The following is a 27,406-nucleotide window of genomic DNA, read 5'->3' as shown; positions in this document are numbered from 1 at the left end:
CAGTTCTACGTTAGGACTGTGTCCATACTAATTGATTATCAGCCATTCCTGCCTTGGGATGACTTATTCCTGAATATTGTCCATTTCCTTCATCTTATTTTATATTTTTGTGATGTCATTCTAGGGTACATGCCCCTGAGGTTAAATCCAACTGATGTTTTCATAGAAGAAATAACTCTTCTTCCATTTGGTCTTTAAGCATTTAAAAAGCAAGACACAAATGTGTGTGTGTCTGCACAAGGGTGTGTGTTCTTACTGACTTCAGTCAGTAAGATATTCAGGCAGTGACAAATGAAGGTTAACATTTTCATAGGGGTATTCATGTGGATATATATTCAAATGCAAAGATACACTCAAAATGCACAATCACATGGGTTAGATTTAGAGGGAGAATGGGCTTAGGTACATGGTTCACTGACTTCAGGGGGACAGAGTATAGATTCATAATGTCAATAACACTAAGCTTTCATATATAATTTTTCTTTACCAATTCAAGAAAGAAAAATAGTTAAATGTTCTGCTGCTTCGGTTTTCATTATTGATGAAAACCTTTTGGACACTAACTTTGAGTCAGGCACTGAGCTAAGTTGCCCATTTGGTAATAATTTTAGTTTTAAAAACATTATGCAAATTGTCTTTCCACATCCTTGTTTAACAGTATTACTCAATGAGTAGATAGCAATTGCCCTTCTTCCCATGCACCGACTCATTGTCCAAATTATCCAGTCTTTTTCCTCGAGTTTAGGTAACAATGTGGCCAATAGTAGTATTTGAACTGTACGCATTTTCAACTTAATCTTTCCAGATGATTATAGCACTGTAAATCTATAACTTAATCCCTAAAAAACACAGCTGGTGATTTGTCTGATAATAAAGAACACTTTGACCATGCACCAGCTGTCTTCGTTTTTATGTTAAAGTCTTCATAGGTCTTATTTTACCTCTGATGGGTCTCCATTTTCTTTTCTGTAGAAGCTCTTAAGAAATCGACCACTACTTGGGATCGTCTTCCATCCCTATCTGATGCTACGCCTGCCTTCACCACACCCTACAGACTGTTGCTATCACCTCCTTAGTGTACTCTTTCCCTCCAAACCATTCTCCACTCCATCTTAGGGTGATTTTTCTAACATATCTCATCATGCTACTACAGTGCTCCAAATGTTTCTTTGTATACTATTGTTATTAGGAGAGGTGATTCTTCAAGATCAGGCTTCCACTTTATGTTCTAGCTACCAAAAACTGCTTTAATTTCTCAAATGTATACTACCTCCAACTTTACTGGGACTTTGCCCATGCTTTTTCCTCTGTCTATGGAGCCCCCAGTTTCTCTGCCTGCCAGACACATCCTCATGTCTGGAGATTGCTTTATTCTCCCAGGCAAGCAAAGGTATTCTCTGTATTCCCTGTGTGTATTTTATTACTTATCACATGGTATTAAAATTTTCTCTTTGTGTGGTTTCAATTCTCTCTGCTGTAAACATCCTGAAGGCTGGGAGTGTGTCCTTTCATCCATAATGACTGATGGAGAGTAGGCACTCAAAAGTATTTGTTGAGTATGTAGTGCATGAAAAAAAATGCTATTTTTCAACATGTTCTTCTTCTGTTGCAATAATACTCATCAGACTCTTTGTATTTTTTTTTAAGAGAAACCAGTTGGGAGTTTCTTACCTGCCTTACCACCTTAATCTCCACTCTAGTCGTTTTAGTATTTCTTTCTTGCCCATCTATTTATAATTTTACCATACTTATTTTTACTTCTTAACTAATATTATAAAATTTTGATTCAGTCTTCTCTGTCTTTCTCTTAAGAAAGCCATTATAGCTTTCTGCTCAAATGATCACACATCTCAACAAAAAAGCATATAAAGTATGTATGTATACATACATCTAACATATGTTACATATATGGCTTTTTTGTGAAGTTAGGCACAAATAACAAACAGGTAAGAAATAAATCGAAAGGGCAACCCAACAGAACGGGAGAAACTTTTCACAAAGCATATATCTGGTAAGGGATTAGTATGCAAAATAAATAAAGAATTAGTAAAACTCGGTAGCAAAAAAGCAAATAATCTAATTTAAAATGGGCAAAGGACTTAAATAGACATTCTTCCAAAGAAGACATACAAATGGCCAATACATACATGAAAAGGTACTCAATATTACTAGTCATCAGGGAAATGCAAATCAAAACCACAATAAGATATCACTCCAGAACTTTAGGATGGCTGTTATCAAAAAGACAAGAGATATCAAATGTTGGCAAAGATGTGGAGAAAAGAAAACCATTGTGCATTGTTGGTGGGAATGTATATTGGTGCAGCCCCTTCAGAAAACAGTACAGAAGTTCCTAAAAAAAATTAAAAATGGAACTATCACATGACCTAGTAATCTCACTTTTGGGTGTGTATCTGAAGAAAACGAAATTAATATCTTGAAGAGATGTCTGCACCCTCATGTTCACTGCAGCTTTCTGCACAGTGGTCAACATATGAGAACTACTCAAATGTCCTTTGACGGATGGATAAAGAAATGTGATATATATATGTGGGGGTGACATATATGTGTATATATGTGTATATATATACACACACACATACACATTATTCGGCCACAAAAAGAAAGAAAATCCTGTCATTTGCAACAAAACAGATGAAACTGGAGGGTATTATGTTATGCGAAATAAGTCAGAGAAAGACAAATATTGCATGCTATCAATTGTTTGTGGAATCTTAAAAAAAAAATGCCGATTTCATTGAAACAGAATAGAATGGTGGTTGCCAGGGGCTGTTGGGATGAGGAAATGGGAAGATGTAGGTCAAAGGCAATAAATTTTCAGTTATAAAAATAGTTAAGTTCTGAGGATCTTATGTACAGCATGGTGACTATAGTTAATAATACAATACTGAGAGTAGATCTTAAGTGTTCTCACCATACACACAAAGAGTTAACTGTGTTCACTATGTGAGGTGATGGATGTATTAATTATCTTGATCTTGACAATCACTCCACAATATACACGTTTATCAAGTCATACACTTTAGATATATACAATTGTATTTATCAATTATTCCTCAATAAAATTGGGGGGGAAATAAGTTGGGAGAAATAGGTAATAAATAATTTTATCATGAACACGTATTCTTAATAAAAACTGATTCTGTGCATGTAATGGATATATGTAGCTTTTCAAAGATAATTATTTCACTATTTCATTCAATAGCAATTAAAGATTATTCAAGATATACATATGAAATTGAAAATTCTGCCAAAATAAATATGAGCGTACTCCAATATTATTATTATTATTATTATCAATAATGGCCTATGGAACTACAAGTAGAGTTGAATCTATAAATCTATTTTATGTAATTTATCTTATGTGGAACCATCTAGGCTGCTGTTGGGATTACACTAAGCATGGCTACTAATAACCAAGAAAATGAGATATTTGTTCTGACGGAACATGATAGAGATCTTTGTTTTGTATACTGAACAATGAATTGGCTCTCTGCAATCTGTAGGAAGCTAAATTACGATGTCTTTTTCTGTGTGCTTAATTCATGATGGAATCATAGTATGAAAACTGAAGAAAATATAATTCAAAAACATGAGGAAATAAAAATAAGGATGAAGAACATGTGCATGAACTTCTTTTATATCAAATGACTATTCATTCCATAAAATATATTGTCCAAAACAAATCCTACTATTTTGTTTTTCTAATCGTTAACTATGTTAGCACATAATCAGAGCCGAATTACTGACTTATGTATACATTTTGATGATGGCTTTATTTTGATCTTGGGATTGTTTATTTAATGACATTTCTAGACAAAATTCTATTACTTGGTAGAAGAAAAGCTAGTTTCTTTATGAGATTTGGGAGATACATACCAAATTTGTACTATTGGAAGGATCTCAGAACCAAATATGTAAATGTACTTCTAATTCTCTATATCAAAGGAGATATGTAGAGTGATAGTTCCATATTTGAAATTAGGTTTGTGTAAAAACTTACAAAATTATTTTCTACATTACAAAATAATTAAAAGTTTTCTGCTAACCTTTAGAGACTATATGGCTTCCTACCTTCTGTTTCAGTAGGTCTGAAGGAAGTTTCTTTATCATAAAAAAGGCCTTACCTACGATGCAAGATGATTTTTTTAAAAGTACTTGGCCATAAATATTTCTACTAGGCATAGACTGAGAGTGCTGTCACATCAGTTAGCCTGCAAAGCACAAAATTGTAAGCATATAAAATTTAAAGCCAATAGTCATGCTATATGCTAGCCAATTCTGTGAGTGGGTCTGAAGTAAGAAAAATCAGGGATGTGTAAAACTGCAAAATGCTAATGAGTGTTTCAGTGGTTAGCAAGTGCTCTAGTAAAACTATCAATTAAAGTAGAACTGCTAGAATTTTCACTCTTATAATATTTTCTTAACTCTACCTAGTTTCTCTTGCACTTAAGAACCCTTAAGTTGGATGTATCTCTAAAGTTTTAAATACTTTCATAGTGAAACGATTAAATGCTTTCACAGTGAAAACAATGCCACTTTGAAATTATTAACCTACATTTTATTCAGCAAGGCAAACTCAGATTACGGAATATACCTTTCTTTCACACCAAATTACATTAAAAATGGTATCATTTGCTTTATTTACATAGTTTGTGTTGCCTAGATAGTAAAGGTAATCTACATGTACTATAAAATTAGTTGAACTGCATGCTGCATTTTTTAAATTTATTTTCAAAATTTTGGCACATGAGGAGAAAATCAGCCAATTATACAACATGATAGCTGTCCTATTAGCTGGGACATTACTAAGTGCATGATAAATAATTAAAAAGTCACACTTGATTTCATAACTCTCATAATAATCTAGTATAGAATGAACAATTTTTAAAAACATGTTAATCAAATCAAACTTCGGTATCCCTACGTATAGAAAGTCAGATGACTTTGACCTACAGTATGTGGATTCAATTTGGCAAGTATTGTTTATTAGAATTAAGGATTCAAAAATTTGGAAGGCGCAAATACAGAAATAGCCTGCAAAAATGTTAAATGTATATGGAAAGAGTGTTTGTCTAAACAGAAATGGAGGGAAAAAACAAGCACTTTAGAAGTTATATTCAGCATCATCAATGTAGGTTGTAATACGATATAACATTCAGGAGCCCTCTTTTCTTTCACTTCTTTATGCATGCAAATGATCCAGAGGAAACAAAGGAAGCAAAAGTACTCCCAAACCTCACATCTAACCTCCATCATCGTGAATCTCTTTGAAAGAACCTTCTTTATTGCTGGCAGAGTAAAAGCAGACCAGTAGTTTACACAACGATGAGCTTCCTTTCCATTTTACCTATTTGAATGGCATGCCCAAGAAAATGTATTATAGCTTCTGAGAATTTCCAATCCATCTCAGAAAACGTTGAAACAACCCGCAGAAGACCTGGGCTGAGAACTTTGCTACCTACCATCTTTTCCCTTCCCATAATTTGAACTTCTTCCTGACCTTCTTCTCTAAACAAAAGAATTGCATGGTTTTCAACTTCTGAGCCTTAAACGAGGCCACCGAGAGTGAAGGCAGGAGGGCAGAAGAGTAAACAAGATGTACTAAATTGTTACAACCCATGTTCTTACTATTTTCCATGATTTATGGAACTTCTGCATAATGGTCTGAACAGGTGATATGCCACGGAAAATCTATAACTAGATTGAAGAGAACTAAATGTCTACTTTATAACAATCCATCATCTCATATTCAAAATTTTATATCTCAAACACGATTTAAGAAATTAATTCTGAGGAGGTGATATATAGAGAATCAATTTGCTATTAATAATTCTGTTGCCATGGGCCAGATTCTGAAGACTTGCCTCAGGCCTTCCATCTGTATGAAAAGAAGGTTTTGACCAGCAGAGTTCAAAGCAGCAAAGTGCTGGGAAGATCTCAAGGAGGGCAAAAGCTTCTTTCTTTTAAACTAACTTTATACTATACATGTTCTATTTTCCCCTCTTTATCTTCATTAGTCTGTATTCCTTTGTCACATTTTCTGTTTACCATGAAGAATGGAGGCTTGGAGGCTCTCCAGAATGTGTGCACTGGACCCCTTTTACTTGTCCCCAACATTGTCCTTTTTCCCATCACCACTACACCAAGTGTCGGGGCAGAAACTGTAAGGAAAATAGACAGTCCTGCCCTGAGTTTGCAGTCTATTCAGCATAGTCTGACATTAATCACAATATCAAATTACACTGTGATAAGTTCTATGCAGATAAAATCCAGGGAGGTATGAGAATATGTGACAGAGAATAGGAGAGAGGACACTATGGAAATTGTTGGTAGAAAGTAACGTGAAACAGCTCTCACTTTTGTACAGGTTCTTATCCTTTAATGACTGTCTTTATGCGTCTTCTTTGTTCTCTTCATATGTAAGTTTCTCAAAGCTTTTCTTGCCCTGTTTTTCCTGAGTATCAGTCAGCCTTTTCTTCTGATTTTTTTCAATTCTCTCTTCTACAATATCCCAACAAGCCCATGCCATGTTCACCTTTCTTTTGCAGCTAGATCAATGAAAGAACATGAGAGCTATGGAATCAAATAAATCTCAGACTGAGGCCATTTTAGCCACATCACAATTTTAACACTTTGAACAAGATTTCTTAACATTTCTGACTTCATTAAAAAACAAAACAAAACAAAACAAAACAAAAACAGCAGACTGAAGTTGTCAGTCTTTGAGGGATTTGAGGCAAATATCTATAGGCTTCATCACAGAAGAAATATGGCCTTAGAGAAAGAAGACATCTAAGACTTATCTGTAGGATGACTGAATCAATTAATGTATCTAAAGAAGGAGGCTACCCATTGGATACCGACTGGGTCAGCCTAGAACAGAGAAAAAAGGAGCTCTCAGACACCTGTAGAGAGTGGAATCCAAGCCAGTATGGCGAACAGGCAAATTTAATGAATGAATTTTAAGTATTTATAGCCCATTTACCTTTTTCCATTAATTATCCTAATTAATTAACTTTTCTCTTACTTATTGTATGCTTAAAAAGCACCATTTTTTGTTCTACAGGGAGAGAAAAGCCTGCTCCTTCAGTTTTTATTTTTAATTGTGTTTAAAAATGGCTCCTTTTATTACTTTTTAAAAATATTTTATTTTATTTTTATTTTAAGTAGGCTCTATGTCCAACGTGGGGCTTGAACTCACGGTCCTGAGATAAAGATGCAGACGCTCCACTGACTGAGCCAGCCAGCCACCTCTAGCTCCTTTTAAGGATCAATTTGCTGTAAATGCTTAGTATCCATTTACTCAGTAAATATTTATTTTATATTTATCATCTGCCTATCATGTGCCATGTACTAGATTTGTTGCTGGGTATTCAGTGGTGATCAGAACAGAACTCATTCCTGCCTCTGTCTTCAGTAGAAGCTTCAGAGCTTCTACTTCAGTAGGGAAGACAGACGTTCAGATGAACACACACAATATTATGTATATAAAATATATAAGTAACATATATATTCTATATAAACATATATAAACAAAATGTAATAGTTAGGTGCAGTCAAAATAAGATTCCTAGCCTGCAAGTGAGATGACAGATCCGGGAGAATAGTACGATCATCAGGATGATAAGGCCTCTTGGAGAAATCCACCAACATTTATCTAGCATATGTCCCTGCATTGATTTTCCTATTTTATTTAATTTCCATAAATACCCACATCAAAAGTCAATGAGAAGATAGTAGGAAGGGAAAAATGAAAAGGGGGACATCAGAGAGGGAGACGAACCATGAGAGACTGTGGACTCTGAGAAACAAACTGAGGGTTCTAGAGGGGAGGGGGTGGGGGATGGGTTAGCCTGGTGATGGGTATTAAGGAGGGCACGTATTGCATGGAGCACTGGGTGTTATTTGCAAACAATGAATCATGGAACACGACATCAAAAACTAATGATGTATGGTGATTAACATAACATAATGAAATAAAATTTAAAAAAGTCAATGAGAAGATCATATGATATAATGTGTGTACAGCATCCAACACTGTTAGATAAATGTTGGTCTCCTATCTGTTCTTCTGCAAATTATTCCAATTCTAACTTTAAAAGAAAGTTTCCCATCTACCTTAATAAATAATTGTTTGAGCAAGTACCAGAAGTGTGAAATTATGGTTGTAAGCCCAACGCAGAAGAAAGAAAAGAATGAGCCAAGATTTTCTACCTAGAATAATAGGCAGTAGATCACTCCTACATGGAGCACATACATACTTTCTTTTTGTTAGAATTCTATTATGAGAGAGTGGCAGGAATAAAGGCATACCACACATAGAAGGAAATCAACTCAACAGCATTGAATGGAATGTCAGATAAACTGCAGTAAAGCAATTCTGCTTAGAGTTTATGGTAAAATCTAGATTAAAACTTATTTGAAAAATATGGAGGGAGCTTTTAATTTTCAGCTCATCATGTATTAAAAAACTGGAATCTATAAAAATGAAGAAAGAAGATATTGTATAGCTCTACTTCCACGTTTTATGAATCTGACATTCTTTATACTAATAAAAATAAAAGAGTAATAGAAGAAATGAGTTACTAAGCTAGTAAGTTATGCCACTATAATGAATGGTAATGGGATATTTTGTTGGAGTTGAAGATCAATATGATTTATTACCAGATGCTCTACTGATAAAGCTGATAATGTAATAATCAGAGACGTGAAATTCACCTAGAGCTTCACATATGTTGTCATCTCTACTTATAAATTTAATTTATTGTGGCTTTATCTGATACACCACCCTCCTCAATACAGGCAAACCCGGTGAGACGTTATTATTTAGTATAACTTTTATGTTACTAAATTTCACGATAATACAAAATCTATAGGGCATACAAAATAGAAGAAATGCTCTGTTGTAAAAAATGAAACAGGCTACATGAGATAAACTACTTTATATGTCACACATTACTTTCGGTCCGTCATAGCTACAACTCACTGTTCTTTTGTCAACCCACGGTGGCGTTTTGTTGTTTCCTATAATCAGGATTTGATCCACACACTTTTGTGTCCGGGACGATCGCGCTCCCACAGAGATCTTACTAACTCTCACACTCTCATCTCTTTCTCTGAACCCGTGTCTCTGACTACCTAATGACTGCAGCTTTCTGCATCTTCAAATCAATCCAAGTCTGTCCTTTACAGTGACAACTGTCTTTTTTCAAAACACCCTTTCTCAGCCAAACTTGGCCCCTTCCTTGCTCACTCTGGCCCCTCTGTTGCTCTTACTTCTGTTGGGTTTCTCTTCTATCACACTCCTTTCTATTCACCATTTCATGGATTTAACCACCAACTTTTATTTCATAGTATTAATTACTCCAAAATCTTTGCCTCAAGTTCTTGTCTTGCTCCAGGTTACTATTGTCTGGATTATTTTACCACCCCCGTCTACGGCCATACCACCCTGAACGCGCCCGATCTCGTCTGGATTATTTTACCACCCCCCAAAATCCCATTGGGACCTCAGGATTTCATACATTTTGTTCACCACCATCTTCTTTCCCAATTTTTGTCCTGTCCTTCAGCCTCTTCTATCCTATCCAATGATAAAACCACCAGTTCCCCATCCCTAATACTTGAAATTCTGGCATCATCTTTGGTTCATTTTTCTCCATTAGTCCCTCATCTCACCAAATGCCAAATCCCATGTATTCTGTTCCTGTATTAACGACCATATCCACTTCTGCAGCATCATTCCCACTGCTACTTAGCTCCTGCACTTAGGACATCTCCCCTCCATCAACATGACAGCCACCTAAAGAGGCCTCAGGCCTGGCAGTCTGTCCTTTTGCCAACCACTGTCACACAGCGGTCAGATCAATCCTTGAAGATTCAGATGAAAACTCTTGTAGTCGAATGCATTCCAAATAAAGACTTAGGGCCTTATACTATACAAGGCCCTCCATGAATTGGCTCCAACCTACCCTTCCAGTTTTATCTTCCTGCACTCGCTCGGGTTCCAAAAGCCATACTGAGCTCCTGTTTGGTTGTGTCTTGCATTTCCATTCTTATTGCCAATGCTTCTGATATTCTATTCATTTTGAAAGCCCTTTCCTCATTTCTGCATTTCCATTCCCTGTATCCTTTAAGGCCTACCTCAGATGTTACTTTTTATATGAGGGTTTTGACGATGAACGTATCACTTACTGAATTACTACTATTTACTAAGCACATAAAGCGCTACGTGTGTTCTTTCATTTCAATTTAACAACAACCCTTAGTATCAGAGGAGGAGACAGTCTCACAGAGGATAAATAACTTGCCTACAGTCTCACAGTGAATGGTAGGTGGACCTGTGGGTCTGACTAAAGCTTGCTGCCTTTGATTAACCACTGTAACTTGACCTCCACTTTACGCCTCTGTTTAGCTACCTTGAACCTCATTTGTTCCTCTCTTACAAACATGTATTAATTTGTAGCTCATTTCATAGCTTTTAATTTGCACATCAAATTTGCTGGTCACTCGGAAAATCTCTGGAAAATTCATGCTGCCTTTTCTATAGTAAGTGTTTACTTAATAAATGCTCTTGCCTGAACAGATGAATATACTATTCCCCTGTTTGAAAACTTACTATTGTCTTTCTGCTATCTAGTTTATCATATATTACATATATTACATCTTCTGACTAAGACAAAAGTCCTTCAATAATCTGCGGCTTTAAAATTATATGGCTATGTCTTTTCTGAGGTATTATTTTCCATGATGCCCCAACATGCACCTGTTACTCTAATTAGGCTTGACTGTGCAATCTCTAAAACATAATGCTCCCCACCACCTCCGTCTTTCATTCCTGATGTTTCTCTTTTGTGGAATGTCACCTGCCTCTTCCAAAACCATATATTATTCTTTTTCCAAAGATCAGCTAAAAATACTTACAAATGCCTTCGATGAGCAAAACTAAAATTTTGATGATAATAAGATTATGTGCACACGTTATTTCATGTCTGTGTCAAACCTCCACAGGTTCTAGAATCTTTACAGATTACACTGCAAAAGCCCTTACACTGCAAAGCTCTAAGCATACTTTAAAACACCTATTAGATACTTTAAATAATGTTAATGGGTCTTGTGAACTAAAGTTAGTCTCATATAAAGCAAATTAAAGCAGCGTACTGGCAAAAAACTAATAGTTTTTGAAAATAACTTAATTTTTGTGCCTACTATGTAGACTTATATGAAGTTATGCTTATTTTATCATTTCAAACTAAAATGCCTCTGAAACAATAACATGATAGGCTGAGAGTTAAGAGGTGCTGTCTTAGTTAATATATATTGAAGTGAAGATTTTCCCTAATGCTTACTTCCCAAGGTGGAAAGAGCAGTTCATTTTACATCTTACATGACCTTGTTTTACCCACATGACTTATATTTGGCAAGAACAAATGCACACAGCAGCTGCATGCAAAATAGAAATACTTTGTCAAGACAGTTTAACTTTTGATAGAGATAGCCATTGGGTCACATAGGTTAACATGCTCACTAATTTAAAAATCTTATATATTCTGACTTTATAATTTTATCCTTTTTACACTTTGTGGTAGACTATACAATAGTTCCAACAAAATAGTGAAACTGCATTTTAAAACGCGAGCTCTTGAGGAGGCAGAACCTCATCCAGTTATCTTGTTTCTATGATTTATTTCCTCAGTTCGGTCCTTCTATTGCCTCCTCACTAGAAGCTAAACCTGGACAGGAGGAGCAGATCTACAGGCCCAAATGGTCAGACTACGTACACCTACACTTATTTTTCCTAAATAACCTGGTAACACCTTCCCAAGAAAAGGGCTACTATTTATCCTTCAAATGCATTCCTTTTCATTCTACCTATGTTAAAAGAAAGAAAAACCCTAGCCCCTTCAACATGATATTTCATTAAGCAGAGTCAGGCACAATGTAATTCTGAGAGGAATATCTGTCTAAACTGATTGATCCCATTGGCCTTCGAGAAACCTAGAAGCTCTAAAGAAAGTCAGGGTTTGGGTCACTGTGGAGGTGGAGAGATGAGAGGAAATTTCAGGGCACATACATTTCTGTGATGGTCTCTGGCAGATTCGTGGGGATCTCAGTGAGAGCTTTCCCACGACAGTCTACGATATTGTTGCTACACGTACAAGGAGCTGGACAGTGCAGAACACTGCAGGAAGGAGCCATAAAGGACTGGTGACCTGCAAGAGAAAGAGACGGCAATGATACTTTCCCTCCCGAAACCACGGATCGTGAAACACATGAGCTTATCTCAAACAACAAAGCATGTTATTTAACACAAATATATTTCTCTAAATATCTGAGCATAAAATTGGTCCTGTAGTTCTAGGATATATTTTAGGCAGCATGCATTTATAGTTCTGGGCCAACACTCAGATGAAGCAAATGAGATTCTTAAAACTAATTATGAAAATGATCATTTTTCTGAGTTGAAGTAATTGTTAAGAAAGGCTAACCTCAGACCTGAAACTGGAATTTGATTCAAAACTATTCTGAGTTCCAAAAAAAGCAGCAGTTTCAGACTAACCTAGATTTCACTTCCGATATGCTTAAATAGAGTTTGGTTTTTATTAAACGTAAGTAGCATAACTTACTCTACCCTCAAGAAAAGAGAGGAAAACAGTTAACATTTTCCTCTTGGAAGGTATAACTGTTGATTCCAAATAAGTAATCATGCACTAATAAATGAGGGGAAAATTAGATCTTGCTAAGTTGGATGTCTTGATAGGTTCAACATTTGTGCTTTCTTTGAAGTTATTATAATAATTTGTAACATGCCATTCCGTAATTGTTAATCTAGATAGTTCTCTTATTCGGCTTCACATGGCCTACAACATTAGCGTTAAGTAGTTACCTGCAGGTATATATTTTTACTACTCAGTATTTGGAAACAAAACTGTTTTGAAATGAGATTTCACTGTTGGGATGACGAACAACAGAATGTCGGCCGTGTTGTAGGAATGGGCATCTGCACACCCTTGGCTACCGGAGCAAGGGGACAGCCCTCTCTGATCTGCAGCAAGAGGACCTGAGCGGTCACGTAGGCCAGGAAGACACTGCAGGCTCCTTACTAACCCAAGCCCTCTGAACAAGCTCTCAAACTTTACAAAAAATAGTCTCAGTCTAAAAGAGAAAGGTGAACTTGCCTTCTTCCTCATCTAGAAAACAGGAAGGGAAAAGTGAAGAGAGAAAAAAGTGGTTAGTAACGAACTGTTAGTCATTTCATTATTTAATTTTTTTAAAAAGCAATCAGACCTGAAGAGAACATTCCCATTCCATGACATTATAGGAAAATTTTGTCTGGGTTATAAAAAGTGTGGAAAAATATATTAAACGTTCTAAAAGACAACAATAAATCAGAATCCTCTGCAAGTACTTCTTCTTGCACCTCCTTTAAGGAATTATTTGTGATGCATTACGTATATTTAAAAATTTTGTGTTATTGTATTTTGAACAGACACTTCTGAAGCAGAGCCAGTCCTGTATTTATAAAATAAGATATATGTTAATATGTATCAGATACTATTAACATATTATTTTATAAATAAATATAAATATAAACATAACTATCAATATATATGCATTGGTAACCAGACTGCCTAGGTTGAGATCCTTGGACTCAGCTATGTGATCCTGGACAAGGCTACTTAGCATCTTTTTCTCAGCGTTTTCTTCTCTAGTATAAAGATAATATTACATTTCACTACAGTTGTGATGAGGGAGGTGAAATGGGTACATATATGTGAAATACCTAAATAGAAAGAACTAAGTGAATGTGACTTCCTGATATTTTACATAGGATGTGCCTTATTTTTATTACCAGATTTTTATCACTAAAGCTAGTCATTTATCTCTTAGAAGTTGACGTGAACCACTAGTATTCACGAAAAGTACTTTGCCACTCTGCAACTACAGTTGAGATACTTTTTTAAAATTTCCCAGCAGGGATCCAGGATTAACCATATTTCCAAGTGTTAACAGAAAAGCAGATGGACATTATTACTTAATGGGAAAATAAGCAGCAAACAGAATTAAAGTCTAGGAATTTCCTTGATTTCCCCAGGAGTAAAAATTTAGAAATCTTTCATCCTCACTTCAGAGGACCCTGTCCTTGCCAATCACGCACACACATCTTAGAACCTATTCTCAACGTCACTAAAACCGAGGACTCCCATGGAGTGATTAGTGCACAATTGCACACATTAGTGAGCAACACGGAAACTCTGAGAGCATGCATTCTCCACAGTTCTCCGTAAAATAAGATGACAACATAAAGGTTCATTCTCCCTTACCACTGCAGACAAATTCGCGTTTTTGCACCTCAGCTACGTTATGGCCCCGCAGGTGGGACGGGCCCATACACTGAGTGTAGAGACCAACCCGGGGCCTCTGGCGTAGCCAGTCAGAAAGCCAGGCCAGGTGGCAGTCGCAATACAGATTGTTCGAGTGCAGTCGACTAGAGAAGAAAAAGACAAGTTTAAAGCAAGAAAACAGAAAACGGTTACTCCAAAAATTGAAAAAAAAAAGTCTTAATAATAATCTATAGCTTTATTTCTTAACATGTCAGCAGACAAAGCGTAGGAATTCCCAACCTAATCAGTTTTCTAAAAATTAAACTGGTGTACAACCACAGAATCGAGTTTCTCTTCATTTACCTCTGAGCTAAGCCAACATCCAGGAGCTTGGACATGACGATAAGAATGGTTTCTCTATGTTCACTCAAAAGGGTAAGAAGAAACAGAGATGTCCAAGGCAAATTGCTCTGCAGTCCCAATATACTGAGAGCCAGTTGGGGTGGCAGGGGAAAGGAGAGGTAATAGGTGGGGCAGGAGTGGAGGCATGTTAATAAAAGTTGTGGCTCCCAATATGAATTATCCGTTAGTCCTGCTGTTGTTAGTTTCTGGAGGAACTGCTTGCAAAATCTTTTTAGAGGGTCACTTTCGTTTTTTGCGGAACAAGATAGAATAATAATTCAATATAAAACACTTCTTTCATGTCCCTATTCTGATTTCCTTCTTTTTGTTTAATAGCAGAAAAAAGGGATTAGCTGCTTTTGGCTCTTGGGACCCTATCCTCAAAGAGCAGGAACTGAAATGAAAAGACATAAATGGCTGGGAGTGAAGGAATTAAGTGAGCCCCCCTCTCTGTGTTGGCAGGGATCCACACCAGAGCGTGGATCCATTCCAAGTGGCAAATAGCACTTTTCCATTAATAAAATATCAGACAAATGTATCCACTAAATTAGGTAAATGACTTCAAATTGGCTTTTACGTTTTCTCAAACTAAAGTAAAAGGGCATCCAAAGCTATAAATCAAAGCATCATTTCCAGAATCATCTATGACACAGTAATACCATTTTAGTCCTTTTTAGCTGATGTGCTCAATTCTAACCCAATAACAGTAATGGATATTAAAACATGGAACTCAGTCCAGAAAGATAATTGGACCATAAAAATGGAATTTTTAAGTAGCATTGATAATATAGAATAATGAAACAACCAAAGCAAGGGAATTTCAAGTTAGATGACTGTTTTACATTCTCCTTGAGCCTGTAAGATATGGAACAGACTGTCTTGCATCAAAACTTAGACGACGTGCCACAGAACAAAAAGCTACATTTTGTGAAAGTTGGGTGACCTCCAGCTCAGTTTGCTTGGAAGTCAGAGTGGCATCCTTTGGAAACCACATAGCACACGCCACCTCATTGTTCTAGAAATATTTTCATCTGAACCAAGCATGTTACAATGATTCAATTCGGTGTGTGCAAATTTGAAGTGAGAAAAGAACATAAAACCTGATTAGCAAGACAAACCGTGATGGATTTCTATAGGAAAATAGGCACATTATCAGAAATGCAGATGATAGACACTTTCACATTCTTAGTGGCCTCACTTTTGACACTAAAGAGGTTGTTCACTGTGCATTTAAAAAAAATAGCTTATCAATGATTAAGAAACAAATTTCACCAAATATAGTCTGAGTGAACTGGTCTATTCATTTGGTCAGATTAGGCACACCAAAAAAATGGAATTTATGTTATACCTGCATACTTTCAGAATTCCTTTATTTTGTTAAATCTTATTCCAAGGAAATGATAATGATGTGTAGTATCATACACAGAACATCACATTTTAGTGACAAAAAAAGAGGACATTTAGATTGGCATTACCCATTAAAAAGCTGGCAATTAAATGTTTTTTCATTAATGAGAAAAAATAAATGTAATATGTTTCGTTCTAAACTACAGTAAACTGAAAATTATTTTGAAACCCAATCAGCACATATTTTTTTCAAGAAGCTCAATGCTTTGCTTATGTTTCCCACCATTTCCCACGTGTTGTATATAACATATTTTTGAGGCCAGGGTGATTCTTAAACCCAGTTGAAATGAGATTTATCTCTGAAAATGCTTTAACTAACTATCCCCCACCCTGGGCTTTAAAGTTAATTTTCCTCCAAGAGAAAAAAAATAGCCGTAGCAAATGCTTTATTAGAGAACAAGTTTTTATCCACCTAAAATATTTTAATGTTCATCTCCTGAAAAGATATTTTTAAATATAAATGCTGCCACAACCTTCGTTATAGATGGACTGGAGGGTTATGCTGTAATTTTACATTACAAAGAATGTAGGAGATTCAGTTTAGCTTTATTAGGTCTGCTTGCTGTACAGTAATAAAATCATAAAGATTTACCATTTATCATTTCTGACAGCCAATCAAGGAGTCTTACATTTCTTAATGAAATGTGACCTCCACAAGAGCTCAAAGTAAACGTTCCCCCCCAACTTCCCATAATGCATATCATTTAAAAGAAAGCTTTCATGTTTTCAGAATGATCGTTCATTTATTCAAATATCATATCTAGCACTTTTTTAAAAAGTGGTGTTTTCCTTCTCTATCCCATTATGAACTCATGAATCCTGTTCTTCGTTTACAAAAAATAGTATTTTAGACGAACCCTTAATTGATTAAATTGACCTTTATATATATATATTGTGGCTACTTACAAAGTCCTAAGTTTAGGCATATGGTTGAAACTTGCCACAGAAAGTCTAGTAATGTTGTTATTGTTGAGAGTGCTGTAGAATAAAAAAAAAGTTAGACATTTTAGATAATGAAAATTCATTGATCATTCTATCTAATAATATAGAGAAAACCCTTTGCGATTATGGTTATGCAGGGCAACTATGTGGTAGAGACGGCATAAAGAATGCCCTATAATATAAGGAAGATGATAAATGTTATACTTTAACACATTGCTATGCATTCAGCTCTATCAAATATTTATGGCAGATTTATGTCTTTAGCCATAATATCTTTGACTATTCACATGTTACTTTATGCATCACGTGCATGAATGCGTGTGTATTTATGACACTGCTTAAGGAGTTAACACGAGACAGTCAACAGTCAGTAAAATCAGACAGTTGCATTTCCTTAGAGGGGCACTGTGTGTAATTAGAGTCATGAGTAAATGAAGATATTCAAAATCTCCCAAAGAGTCCTGCTAAGTATTCTATACTGTGGACATTGGCCGCGCCGCTGCTGTAATTTGAGTAGCAAGAACGATATCTGTATCTGGTATTTGCATTTCATAAGGATAAAGTGTCAGGCTGTAGCAGTTTATTAAAAGCTTAATACATTCTAACAGTTTTACATCCCAGGCACATATCTTGTCCTTTGCTTACTGTGGTGTGGTAGTGATCCCGGTATCTTGATGCTGGAGTCAAGAAGATGGGTGGTCAAGGCAGAGATGGTGAAAATAAGCATCATTCTCGCTTGGTTCAAATTGTTCCTACTTTTCCCCTAACACAGGCATTGTTTGTTGTATTCTTTTGGCTATTTCTACTACATCTACTACCCATTCATTCATCTAGTATTTCCTAAATGGCTCTTAATTTTAGGGCAACAAGGAATGGTATAAAAATAAATCAGGCATAGTACCTGTCTTAAAGTAGCATATAGCCCAACTAGGGAGATGAAGTACACAAATTATAAAAACTTAGAGTTAATGAGATTAAGAAGAGGTTTTTTTCTTTCTTTTTTTTGTTTCCCTCCCTTTGGGGAAGTCAGGCTGTGACAAGAAAGGGAGAAGACAGCTACCCCAGGGCTGTCATTGTGCAGGGGCAAAGAAGCAAAATGATTCTAGTAGAGAGAAGACAGCATGGCGGGGTGAGAGAAGCATGCAAGTCGCTGAAGGAGGCAAGACGCCAGGATCCATGGCCGGTGGACGCCATTCGATAATGGAGAAAGGTATGCAGTAGACTTTGCAAATTCTCTTGCCAGTGGAAGCCGGGCAGGGAACATAAAAGTAGAGAAACAGGTTGTATGTACAGAAACAGAACACAGAATGGGGAAGAGAAATAGAGAGGAGCAGGCCGAGAGCTGGGGACGAGGAAGAGCTTGGTGAGCTGGCGATGATACTCTGTGCTGTACCAGCTACTACTCAGCTCTGATGGGCAGCCGCTCTGCTGTAACGGGAGGCTGCCAAACAATCAGATTTTCCCTGGAGAAGCCAGAAATGGAAAATTTCACCTCTATCCTCCCAATTTTTAAATACTGGCAACTAATTCAGATATTTCAAAGAATCTGCAGACTGAGTCTGTTTGGACTGAGCGAGATAGGTTTGCCAGGCCACTTTTGGCCAGCTGGAAGCTGCAGTTGTTACTGGTGTGATTCGGGGTGCTGGGGGGCACTTAAACTTCTCAGCGAAGTAGCACACGGTGGCTACGGATCTAGAACACACAGACTTTTTTTCTTACCCAGCTTTGCAATGTATTGAAGGATAGAAGAACGAATCCAAGTGATTTGAATTAAGTTGCTTAAGAAAAAAAAAAAAAAAACCACTTTATGAAGGACCTAAAAAGCCCTGAATTTGTTGGCTCATGGCTAAAAGCCTGTAGCATTTTTCTGTACTCAAGTGAAATGAGATTTTTTTTCAAACGCCATTAAAATATATCCTGATGTTTGAACTAAAAGGTTTCACTTCTCAAAGGGATTTGCTTTCAAATCACCCCTTTTCCCACCCTCAAAACTTATGCTGACTTTATATAGCTAAAATCTTTAGAGTGCATAACATACTGAAATGTGACTTTAGGGATACCATTTTTTCAAAAGTAATTCACATGCAGCAGACATGCATTAATTTTGAACTATAATTTCTTATGATTCGACACAAAAGAGAGTTTTAATTGAATGCGGAAACTGGTGTCTAGAAGTTTGGAGTCTTTTCTCAAAATGCTAGTTTGCATAACACAACTTAAGAAATAAATTATCTTAGTGTTTTTTATTCAGTATTGATGCTGGCAAAACAATATGGATATTGATGCCTGGTAATGGAGCAGTATGTGGAACCAATGAAATTAAATTATTTTAAAAGTAATATAAATATGTGTTAATTATGTATGGTGTCAGGTATCTATTACAGTCTTGATCAATTCCTACTCTGAAACAATGCAAATTTATCTACTGTACTTCTTTATTTGTGAACACCTTCTCCTATATGAAAGTGTATTTCTCTGTTCAACTTCAAGATTTTCTCTTTGTAATGAGAATACATTGTTCTACAAAGGATATCTTTATGTGTAAACACAAAATATGAGTCTTGGTAGTCATGTAGGTCCTCTCAGACCTAGATCTTGATTTATTCCTTTTTTATTCCCTTAGTGCTCAGCACAGTATTTGGCAGAGAGTCTGATATTTTTCAGATATGAATCTCTACATCTCAATTAAACAAAATTATGCCTATTTTATGGGAAAAGAAAAATATACAAAACTAGCAACTTAAGGAATGTATTTCATTTCTGAATCTGCTGTCTAAAGAAACAGAAAACATTGATCTAGATTTAGTTTCCAATGTTATTTTTGAGATGGTATCTTCATATTAAAAAGATAAACTTTTTTTTTTAAAGAAACACTTCTGAATCGTGCCAATCAGAATTCCACAATTTGCCAGGTTTCCATGAACATACGAGTCATAAACTGCCTTCCCTTGCTTTCATTTACCTGGACTTCTCCTTCTTAAACTTTATTCACTCTCTCTACCCTAATATATATCTTAATTTAACAAAGTTTCATCCATGGCCCAGGATGATTACTTCCATTTTCTCTTGTTTTGCCTCAGTGTAATCATACATTCACAAATGGCTCATGGAACCAAAAATTAAAAAAGAAAAACCTGAAACATCGGGACTCTAAATTTAAGGTGATGTGCAAATCAATTAATCTTTCATTAGTTCCACATAAAAAAGATATATTGTAAAGAGTCATACATGGTAAAAATAAGAAAAACAGACAACTTTCTTTCTGGAACCTTCTATAAAAAAAGCCCCCAACCAAAGTCTACAATAGAAGAACTTTTGATTTACTTGACAAGAGATTTGGGCTTGATAAATCCTAGTCTTTTGAATACTTTATCCAATGAGCCTTAAATTTTTCATCCATTAATTTCTTTAAAGGTTGTATGAACGACGAGGATTTAAAAAATTAACACACAGTAAAAGAATGTCTGCTTGACTATCAAATTTTGATAGAAAATATTTAAGTCATTTCAAAAGAAATTCACATTTTCTTGTATCATGTACTGATTTTAACTATTTCTTTTTAGCAAACTCTCACCATTATATATCTCTTTGAAACCTATGTATTAAGGTCCTCAAAAGAGTTCCCAACACTGTAGATTTTGATTTTAACTCCATGAATCATAAGACATTTTTCACTCTTTGGTGTGTTTCAAGATAGTAGTTTCAAGTCATCTTTTAGATATTTTGCTAACATGACAAACACAGTGTATGCGGTGATTGTGTTTTCATGAACTTACTCTTCTAAAAACAGTGATCTTAGTTTATAACAAAAAGCAGATGAGTCAAATGAATAGTTATTGTTTTGTGGGTAAAGAATTTTCAATGCCCAGCACAGTGCTTGGGTATATGTATAGCTCTCTCTCTCTCTCTCTCTCTCTCTCTCTCTCTCTCCCTCTCTTTCTCTCTATCTATCTATCTATATATCTGTATATACACACACACACTCAATATATACTCAATATATTATGTATATGAATTATTTGATATCTAATAAGTATTTAAGCTCTTTTTATTAATAACAAAGTACTTACAGATTTTAGTCCATCCAAAATATTCAGCAAATTTTCCATAAAATTTTTGGGGTCATTTCTATTCCTAGTTAGAAGCACTGACTTAGTAACACATTTTTGGCTTGATCAGCTCAATTCAATTAAGTAACACCCACGGTAGTCTCTTCATATACCAAGTTTATGACTTTTGACTATGGTTTCGACCTCAGACTACTATCATGAAATCATAGTTGTATCTTAATTATACTGACTCTGAAATAGCAAAGTGAGCTTTGTATATTAATGGGTCTGGAACACACAAAAAAAGTGGCCTTATAACTACAATGTGTATGATAAGCACTCTGAATGTTTTTCCTAGAGAAAAAGTTAGACTGTTTTCAATAGAAATAAAGGTGACTCGTCATGGGGATAGACAACAGTATATAGTCTTAAAACAGTTTATCTCAATCAACTAATTCTTATATGTTAACTCCTTAAAAATAATCAGTAACTTTACACATGATGCGGCTAGAAATTCTAGGCATTTACTTGCAATTGAAATCAAAATCATATAGAAAATATTGCTAAAATAAGCCATCTCGTCGAAACATCAAACTTTTTTCAGAATTACATTCTGTTCCTCAAACTCAATTTTGGAATCTTTTTTTTTTTCAGGAGGATTTCATGATTCCTAGATAACTTTTACCACGTGGACTAAAAATTCAAAACCTCTTCAAATTTAATTCAATTTTGGATTCTGAATAAATTTAGTCAGGGATGAATTGTAGCAGAGAAAAATATTTTACTTGGGGGAGAAATCTGCAAATATATTTTAAATGAATCTCTGGCTGGAATGAAATCCCAGAAATGTACAGGAGACTTCAAACACTTTAGCAACTCCAGTTTACATTAAAATCATTTTTCATCATCATAATTTCATTAAAACTATTTTACCAAGTCAAAGGTCTGTAGAGATTACTCAGTTGTCTCTAACCCATTTTGTCAGCCACATCTACCCAGCAAGGAAAGAGAGAGGATGCCCATTACAATTCAGATCTGCGTGCTGTGCTTTACTAAGTCAGTAGTGAAGACTTTAAAATGGACCCAATGGGCAGTCAAAATCGCCTTTCAAAAATGATGTTATCCGGTAAAAAATGACATCTTAAAATGAGAAAACATCTTTCGATTGCATGGCAACTACAAATTATTCCAACTTATCAGCGACTAAAGAGGTCTATTTTTTGTTGTTGTCATTTTCCTGACACACCTGATTTTATCTTAGTATTTAACAATTCTAGGAATTCTCACAAATCCTGTGACTGAATATTTTTTATAAGGAGAAACACGTAAGGGACAGTATTGTGAACATCTGAATGTCCTCCTGCAAGAGATGTTTTTACCTAATCATACAGAAATGATACCCACAGCTGTGGGCACACATATTTAAGTCTTCTATGTATCCCCAGGAGTTATTAAGGTATCTTTATGAGACCATTTTGACACAAGGTTTTGAGCTAGCAGATAAACTCCCACATCAGCACTCCCCAGACACAAAGCTCCCTTTCAAAAGAGTAAGAGAAAGAAGCAACACTTACAGCACTTCCAAGTCCCGCAGAGCCCTAAATGCCCCATCTTCAATACAGCTGATCTGGTTGTAATCCAGTTGCCTGTAAACAGATTAGAAGAATATATGTAAAAGGCTGAAGACTAGCAGGGCTGGGTGAAAGGAAGTTCCCTGAAGGGTCTAGGAAACCCTGGCCGCGAGAACTGAAATGCTCTCACAAATACACTCATCTGCTTAAGAATGTCACAAGCCATTCTGGCCTCGCTGGTGCCGCTGGTGCCGCTACTGAGATCTCTTTTTGTTCTGAACTGTCTGTGCAAATAGCAGCCCTTGGAAAGCTCCAGTAAATAATAACTGCACCTTATATTAAATGCCATAGGAATGCAATTTCATTACATCAAGAAAAGCTATCCATTAAGAGCTTTCAGCGTCATCTTGCTGAAACAATTTCATTAAGGTAAAGGACTGTAAATCACTTAATGTCACATGCACCCCCTCAGTGACCTAACAGAATCCATTTATCAGAGAAGCCCAGCTGCATGTTAATTTCACTATCCTTGGCAAAAAAGAGCAAGACTACTTTTAGGTTTCTTTCTTTTAAAAGCAGTTTTCCTTCGAGAACTCCCAACAGCGAGAGAAAAATGAGGTCCCATGTACCTCCCTGCTATTCCCAACCAGGAATACACTTTAGAAAGTGAGCCCTTGTTCTTCATTAAGCTTCTCTATTTCCATGATTTGCATCATGTGTCATTATATGTGAATTCTTTGCAATGTAAATAAGGCATACTTTCCAGTGAAGAAACTCCCCAAATTTCCAGAAAATAAGTTATAAAGCATTGAGAAATTAATCTTTTTGCTTTTCTCGAAGATGCTAATTTTAGCTGCAAATGCAAAGAATGCATACTGCAGCGATATCATTAAAACACTACATGTGTCTATGGTAGAGAGTTTAAAAGCTTTATCAGTTCCTTCTAAATAGTACAAAATGCAAACAATTGAATCTTCTCTTGTAGTTTGAGCACTCATTTGTTATAATTCAAAGATGAAAAGACAAAGTTACTCCAAACTTGGTTAAGTCAGCTTTTTTCTGCCACTTGTTTTGGAATTAAAATTTCCTTTATCCATGTTAAGGCATTTATTTGGTTGAAATAAACAGCTAAGTGCTAAGTCTTGTCTGTCCTATCTTTATGCTATTTTAAATTATTTTTTTAACAAATAAGCAGTTGTTGTTTAAGTCTAGTAGCTTGATGCTTAATGATATTATTATTCCAGTAAAGAACAGTATTTTAATGCTTCACTTGAGACAAAAACAAAATGCTTGATGAAATAGTCAGGTGAGTTGTCAGTTCTCCATGCACCGGGAGGGAATACAGATATACAGGGCTAATACTACGATCATAATACAAATGAATCCTGTCCTTGTTTCAAGTGCAAAATTCACCAAAAGGGCTAATTCACGTTTGAGGTGTGTTCTTACAGAATTGTTTCAACATTCCCGTAAAATAATGGTTTCTCTCACAAGGCTACTGAATAAAGGTGCAACGATTTAATCCAGTGACTTTCAGAGGGCCCTCTTCAAAATCCTTACTTTAGAAATTATGTACATGGAGAATGTCTCATGAAATATACATCTTATTTTTAAGAGGGTCTCTAGGGGACAGAGACTACCCTGATGTCATGCAAATGGTACAATCTAGGACATGCAAAGGCCAACTCTGGAGAAGATATGGGTTTATTGCTTTTATAGACTAAGGCTTTCCCCAAATAATAGGTGCCATCCATGCTACTGTAATAGCTTAAAGCATTTCTACTTATTAGGAAGTAATGCAGAAGGATAATTTTATTTTCTAAGAAGACTTTTAAAGCTTCATGTTGTAATATGGCTGCTGTGGTTCCAAGAAAACACTTACATTCTTGAGCACTTTTGATTTTTACAGATTAAATTCATTTAACCATTAAGTTAACAGCCTTTTTATTTTAAAGTGCTAAATATATATCTACACTACTATTCTCTAACCCCTTGAACAATTTATCAAAGCCATTTAAATTAGTACAATGGCATGAAGTGTTACCCTTGACACACTACAAAAGAGAAATTGTTTCCAGACAAATTGGCAAAATCTTTTAATGCTATCAAATTTGCCTAATGCAGTCTCCAGGTTAATCTGTAAAAGGGTGAGCTGTATGTTTGCCCATATCTTATTATCCTTAGCTGTCAATGTATAAATCAGTGCTGACACTGCTTCTTTTAAATCATGCATACTATACACAAAGGGGAAGCCCTAGCATGCTAGAAAGCACTCAAGCAAATCTTGTTCTAACGGGACTGAAAACCAGATTACTTTCCCTATACCACCAGAAGTTGAGACACTGCTGGACACTTTGGTAATTTCACCCCTCTTCAACGTTGCTCGTGGTTACATGCTTCTTCTGATTTTTAACAGAAATCTAAGTTCTTCTTGGTGCCAAAGCATTAAGAATATTTGGCTCTCATAGGACAAAAGTTTTCCTTAAAAGTTTTCTGAATGCCATCCTGTCTCAGGACATCGATCTTCTGAAAACATAGGTATTGTGTGAAAAAGTGACTTCTATGAAAGGGCAATCAAAATGAATAATTTTTTCATCAACTGGTGGATTTCGTTATATTGAAAGGAATGTTTAAGGAAAGCGTTGTGCCCACTTTGACCGCTCATGAGATCTCACTGCACAAACCTCCATTTGTCTGTATATGGTTCAAGATAAACAGTGTCAAAACCATGCAAAAGAATACTTTATTTCACGGATTCTGGACTATTTTTCTGTACCTTGGTTTCTCTCACCCAGTTCACTTCCTTCTCTACTACCTTTCCAATTCCAGGCACTTCTGCTTTCTGTAAAGAGGAGAGGATCTGTTCTCAGCCATGCATTTAGTGACAGGCTTATTCTGTTTAGATGTGATTTCCAATTGTGCAATGAAATTATTCTGAATTAAGGCATCAGTAAGAGGAGAGGTTTTTTTTTTTTACTTCTCCAAAAAGTAATATTACATTTATTCAGCCAAACATAGGGTACATTTGTTGATCTTTGGAAAATAAGGGCACTAAGGTACATTAGGAACAGCTTCAGGATCCTTTCCTGGTACAGGGGTCACATCCCACGGGGAAGCAAGCTAGCACTTTTCTTATTTTCTGGAGAGAAAGAATCGCACAGATAGTATTATTGGCGACTTCTTTTAGACCTTCAGCCGACGTATCCTAGCACAGAATTTTGTGGCTTCTCTTCTATATTTCCTACCTCCAACCTCCTCTGTTTCTGTTTGAATTCCAAATTCCTTCTCTATCTGATCCTTCACTGTCTTAGTTTGTAAGTGTGTATTCTGAAGCAAGTGTTTATCTTTAATTTCATGAAATTGACGATATTAAAAAGAATAGAAATATTCAAGGTCTCTTGCAGCATTAACATTCTATGATTCTCTTTTCATTGGTCACTACTTTTCTTATGTTGTCCTAGAATAACACTAGATTGCTCGTTTTAATTTTTCCTAGTCCTGGTACATTTAGTCTTTGATAACGCAGCATCTCTTTATCAAGAGGTATTACTCTGAGCCTCGCAAACATGAAGTTTCTAAAGCAGATCTGATTTTCTGAAGACAAAAAAATGATTTAGCTTAGTTTCAGATTTTGATTAATTCTAGGTGTGAGAAACAATATATAATGCTGCTAAGTATAAATTTTAGAAATAAGCATATTAAATAAAAGAAAGGTTGGGCATTTGCTTACTTGGCATCCTGAAATATAATCGGGGATACTGCATTCTGTTACTTTTTATGCCTTTTTCAGGGATTTCCTGTTTTCAGTTATTAAAATTTGGATACATACTGTGTTTGAATTACATATATAAAACTCACCTTCCTGAATTAACTTCATTTGGTTTTGTCCTTACCCATAGAAAATCCATGCTGCACTGCAGGGTCCAAGCAATAAGATTTATTACCAACTGATTCTCTTTTTGTAAGTATTAGAACGCCATAAAATGTACTTAGCTCTGAAACAATACTGAACATAAAAAGTCTTTAATAACTTTAAAGCCAGGGGCGCCTGGGTGGCTCAGTCGGTTAAGCGTCTGACTCTTGGTTTTAGCTCAGGTCATGATCTCAGGGTCATGAGATTGAGCCAGTGTTGGGCTCCGAGTTCAATGTGGAGTCCGCATGAGATTCTCTCCCTCTTCCTCTCCCACCCTCTCTGCTCCTCTCCCCACTTTGTGCTCTCTCTCTCTAAAATAAATAAATAAAATCTTAAAAAAATAACTTTAAAGCCAGACAGAGTTTCTCAGTATTTCAACAAAAGTATTATAACTATGCTCTGGTTCTCCAGGGTTTTTTAGGTACTAGAAATAGAAGTTTAGTTCATATTCATATTACTATAAATGGCAAACTTCAAAAGTTTAGTTGACTTAAAATAATATATCAAAGTGATTAGAATCAATAGGAGGGAGTAACAACATTTTCCCATTTGGAAAGAACCCTGGTAAAACATATAAATCAGATGGGAGAAAAAATTGTTGTTAAGGATATGGGCATAATCTGTTCTATTTCTTCCCTTGTGTGCATAAAATTCAAGTCAATATGAGTGCGTAAATACACAAATCTTATGCCAATAATGACTCTTTAAGAAGTACAAGATTTAAGTTATAATGGATAAAGTACATAAGAATAATATAAATTGACCCATATGAAT

General features: G+C 35.7%; 1 protein-coding gene across 2 annotated transcripts in view; it reads right to left on the bottom strand.

Moving 5' to 3' along the window:
- SLIT2 (slit guidance ligand 2) overlaps positions 1-27,406 on the bottom strand; it is a 360,710-nt gene that overhangs the window by 114,311 nt on the left and 218,993 nt on the right. For both annotated transcript variants that reach the window (XM_025887763.2, XM_025887764.2), the window contains exons 6-9: positions 22,723-22,794; positions 17,064-17,135; positions 14,349-14,512; positions 12,098-12,236 (exon numbers count right to left, since the gene is read on the bottom strand). In XM_025887763.2, the coding sequence (XP_025743548.1) occupies positions 12,098-12,236; positions 14,349-14,512; positions 17,064-17,135; positions 22,723-22,794 (447 nt within the window). The remainder of the gene's footprint in view (positions 1-12,097; positions 12,237-14,348; positions 14,513-17,063; positions 17,136-22,722; positions 22,795-27,406) is intronic.

The sequence above is a fragment of the Callorhinus ursinus genome, unplaced genomic scaffold, assembly GCF_003265705.2.
Source record: "Callorhinus ursinus isolate GAN/ISIS: 27379988/994484 unplaced genomic scaffold, GSC_fseal_2.0 scaffold4, whole genome shotgun sequence".
Taxonomy (NCBI): domain Eukaryota; kingdom Metazoa; phylum Chordata; class Mammalia; order Carnivora; family Otariidae; genus Callorhinus; species Callorhinus ursinus.
This window is presented reverse-complemented; position numbering and strand designations above follow the sequence as displayed.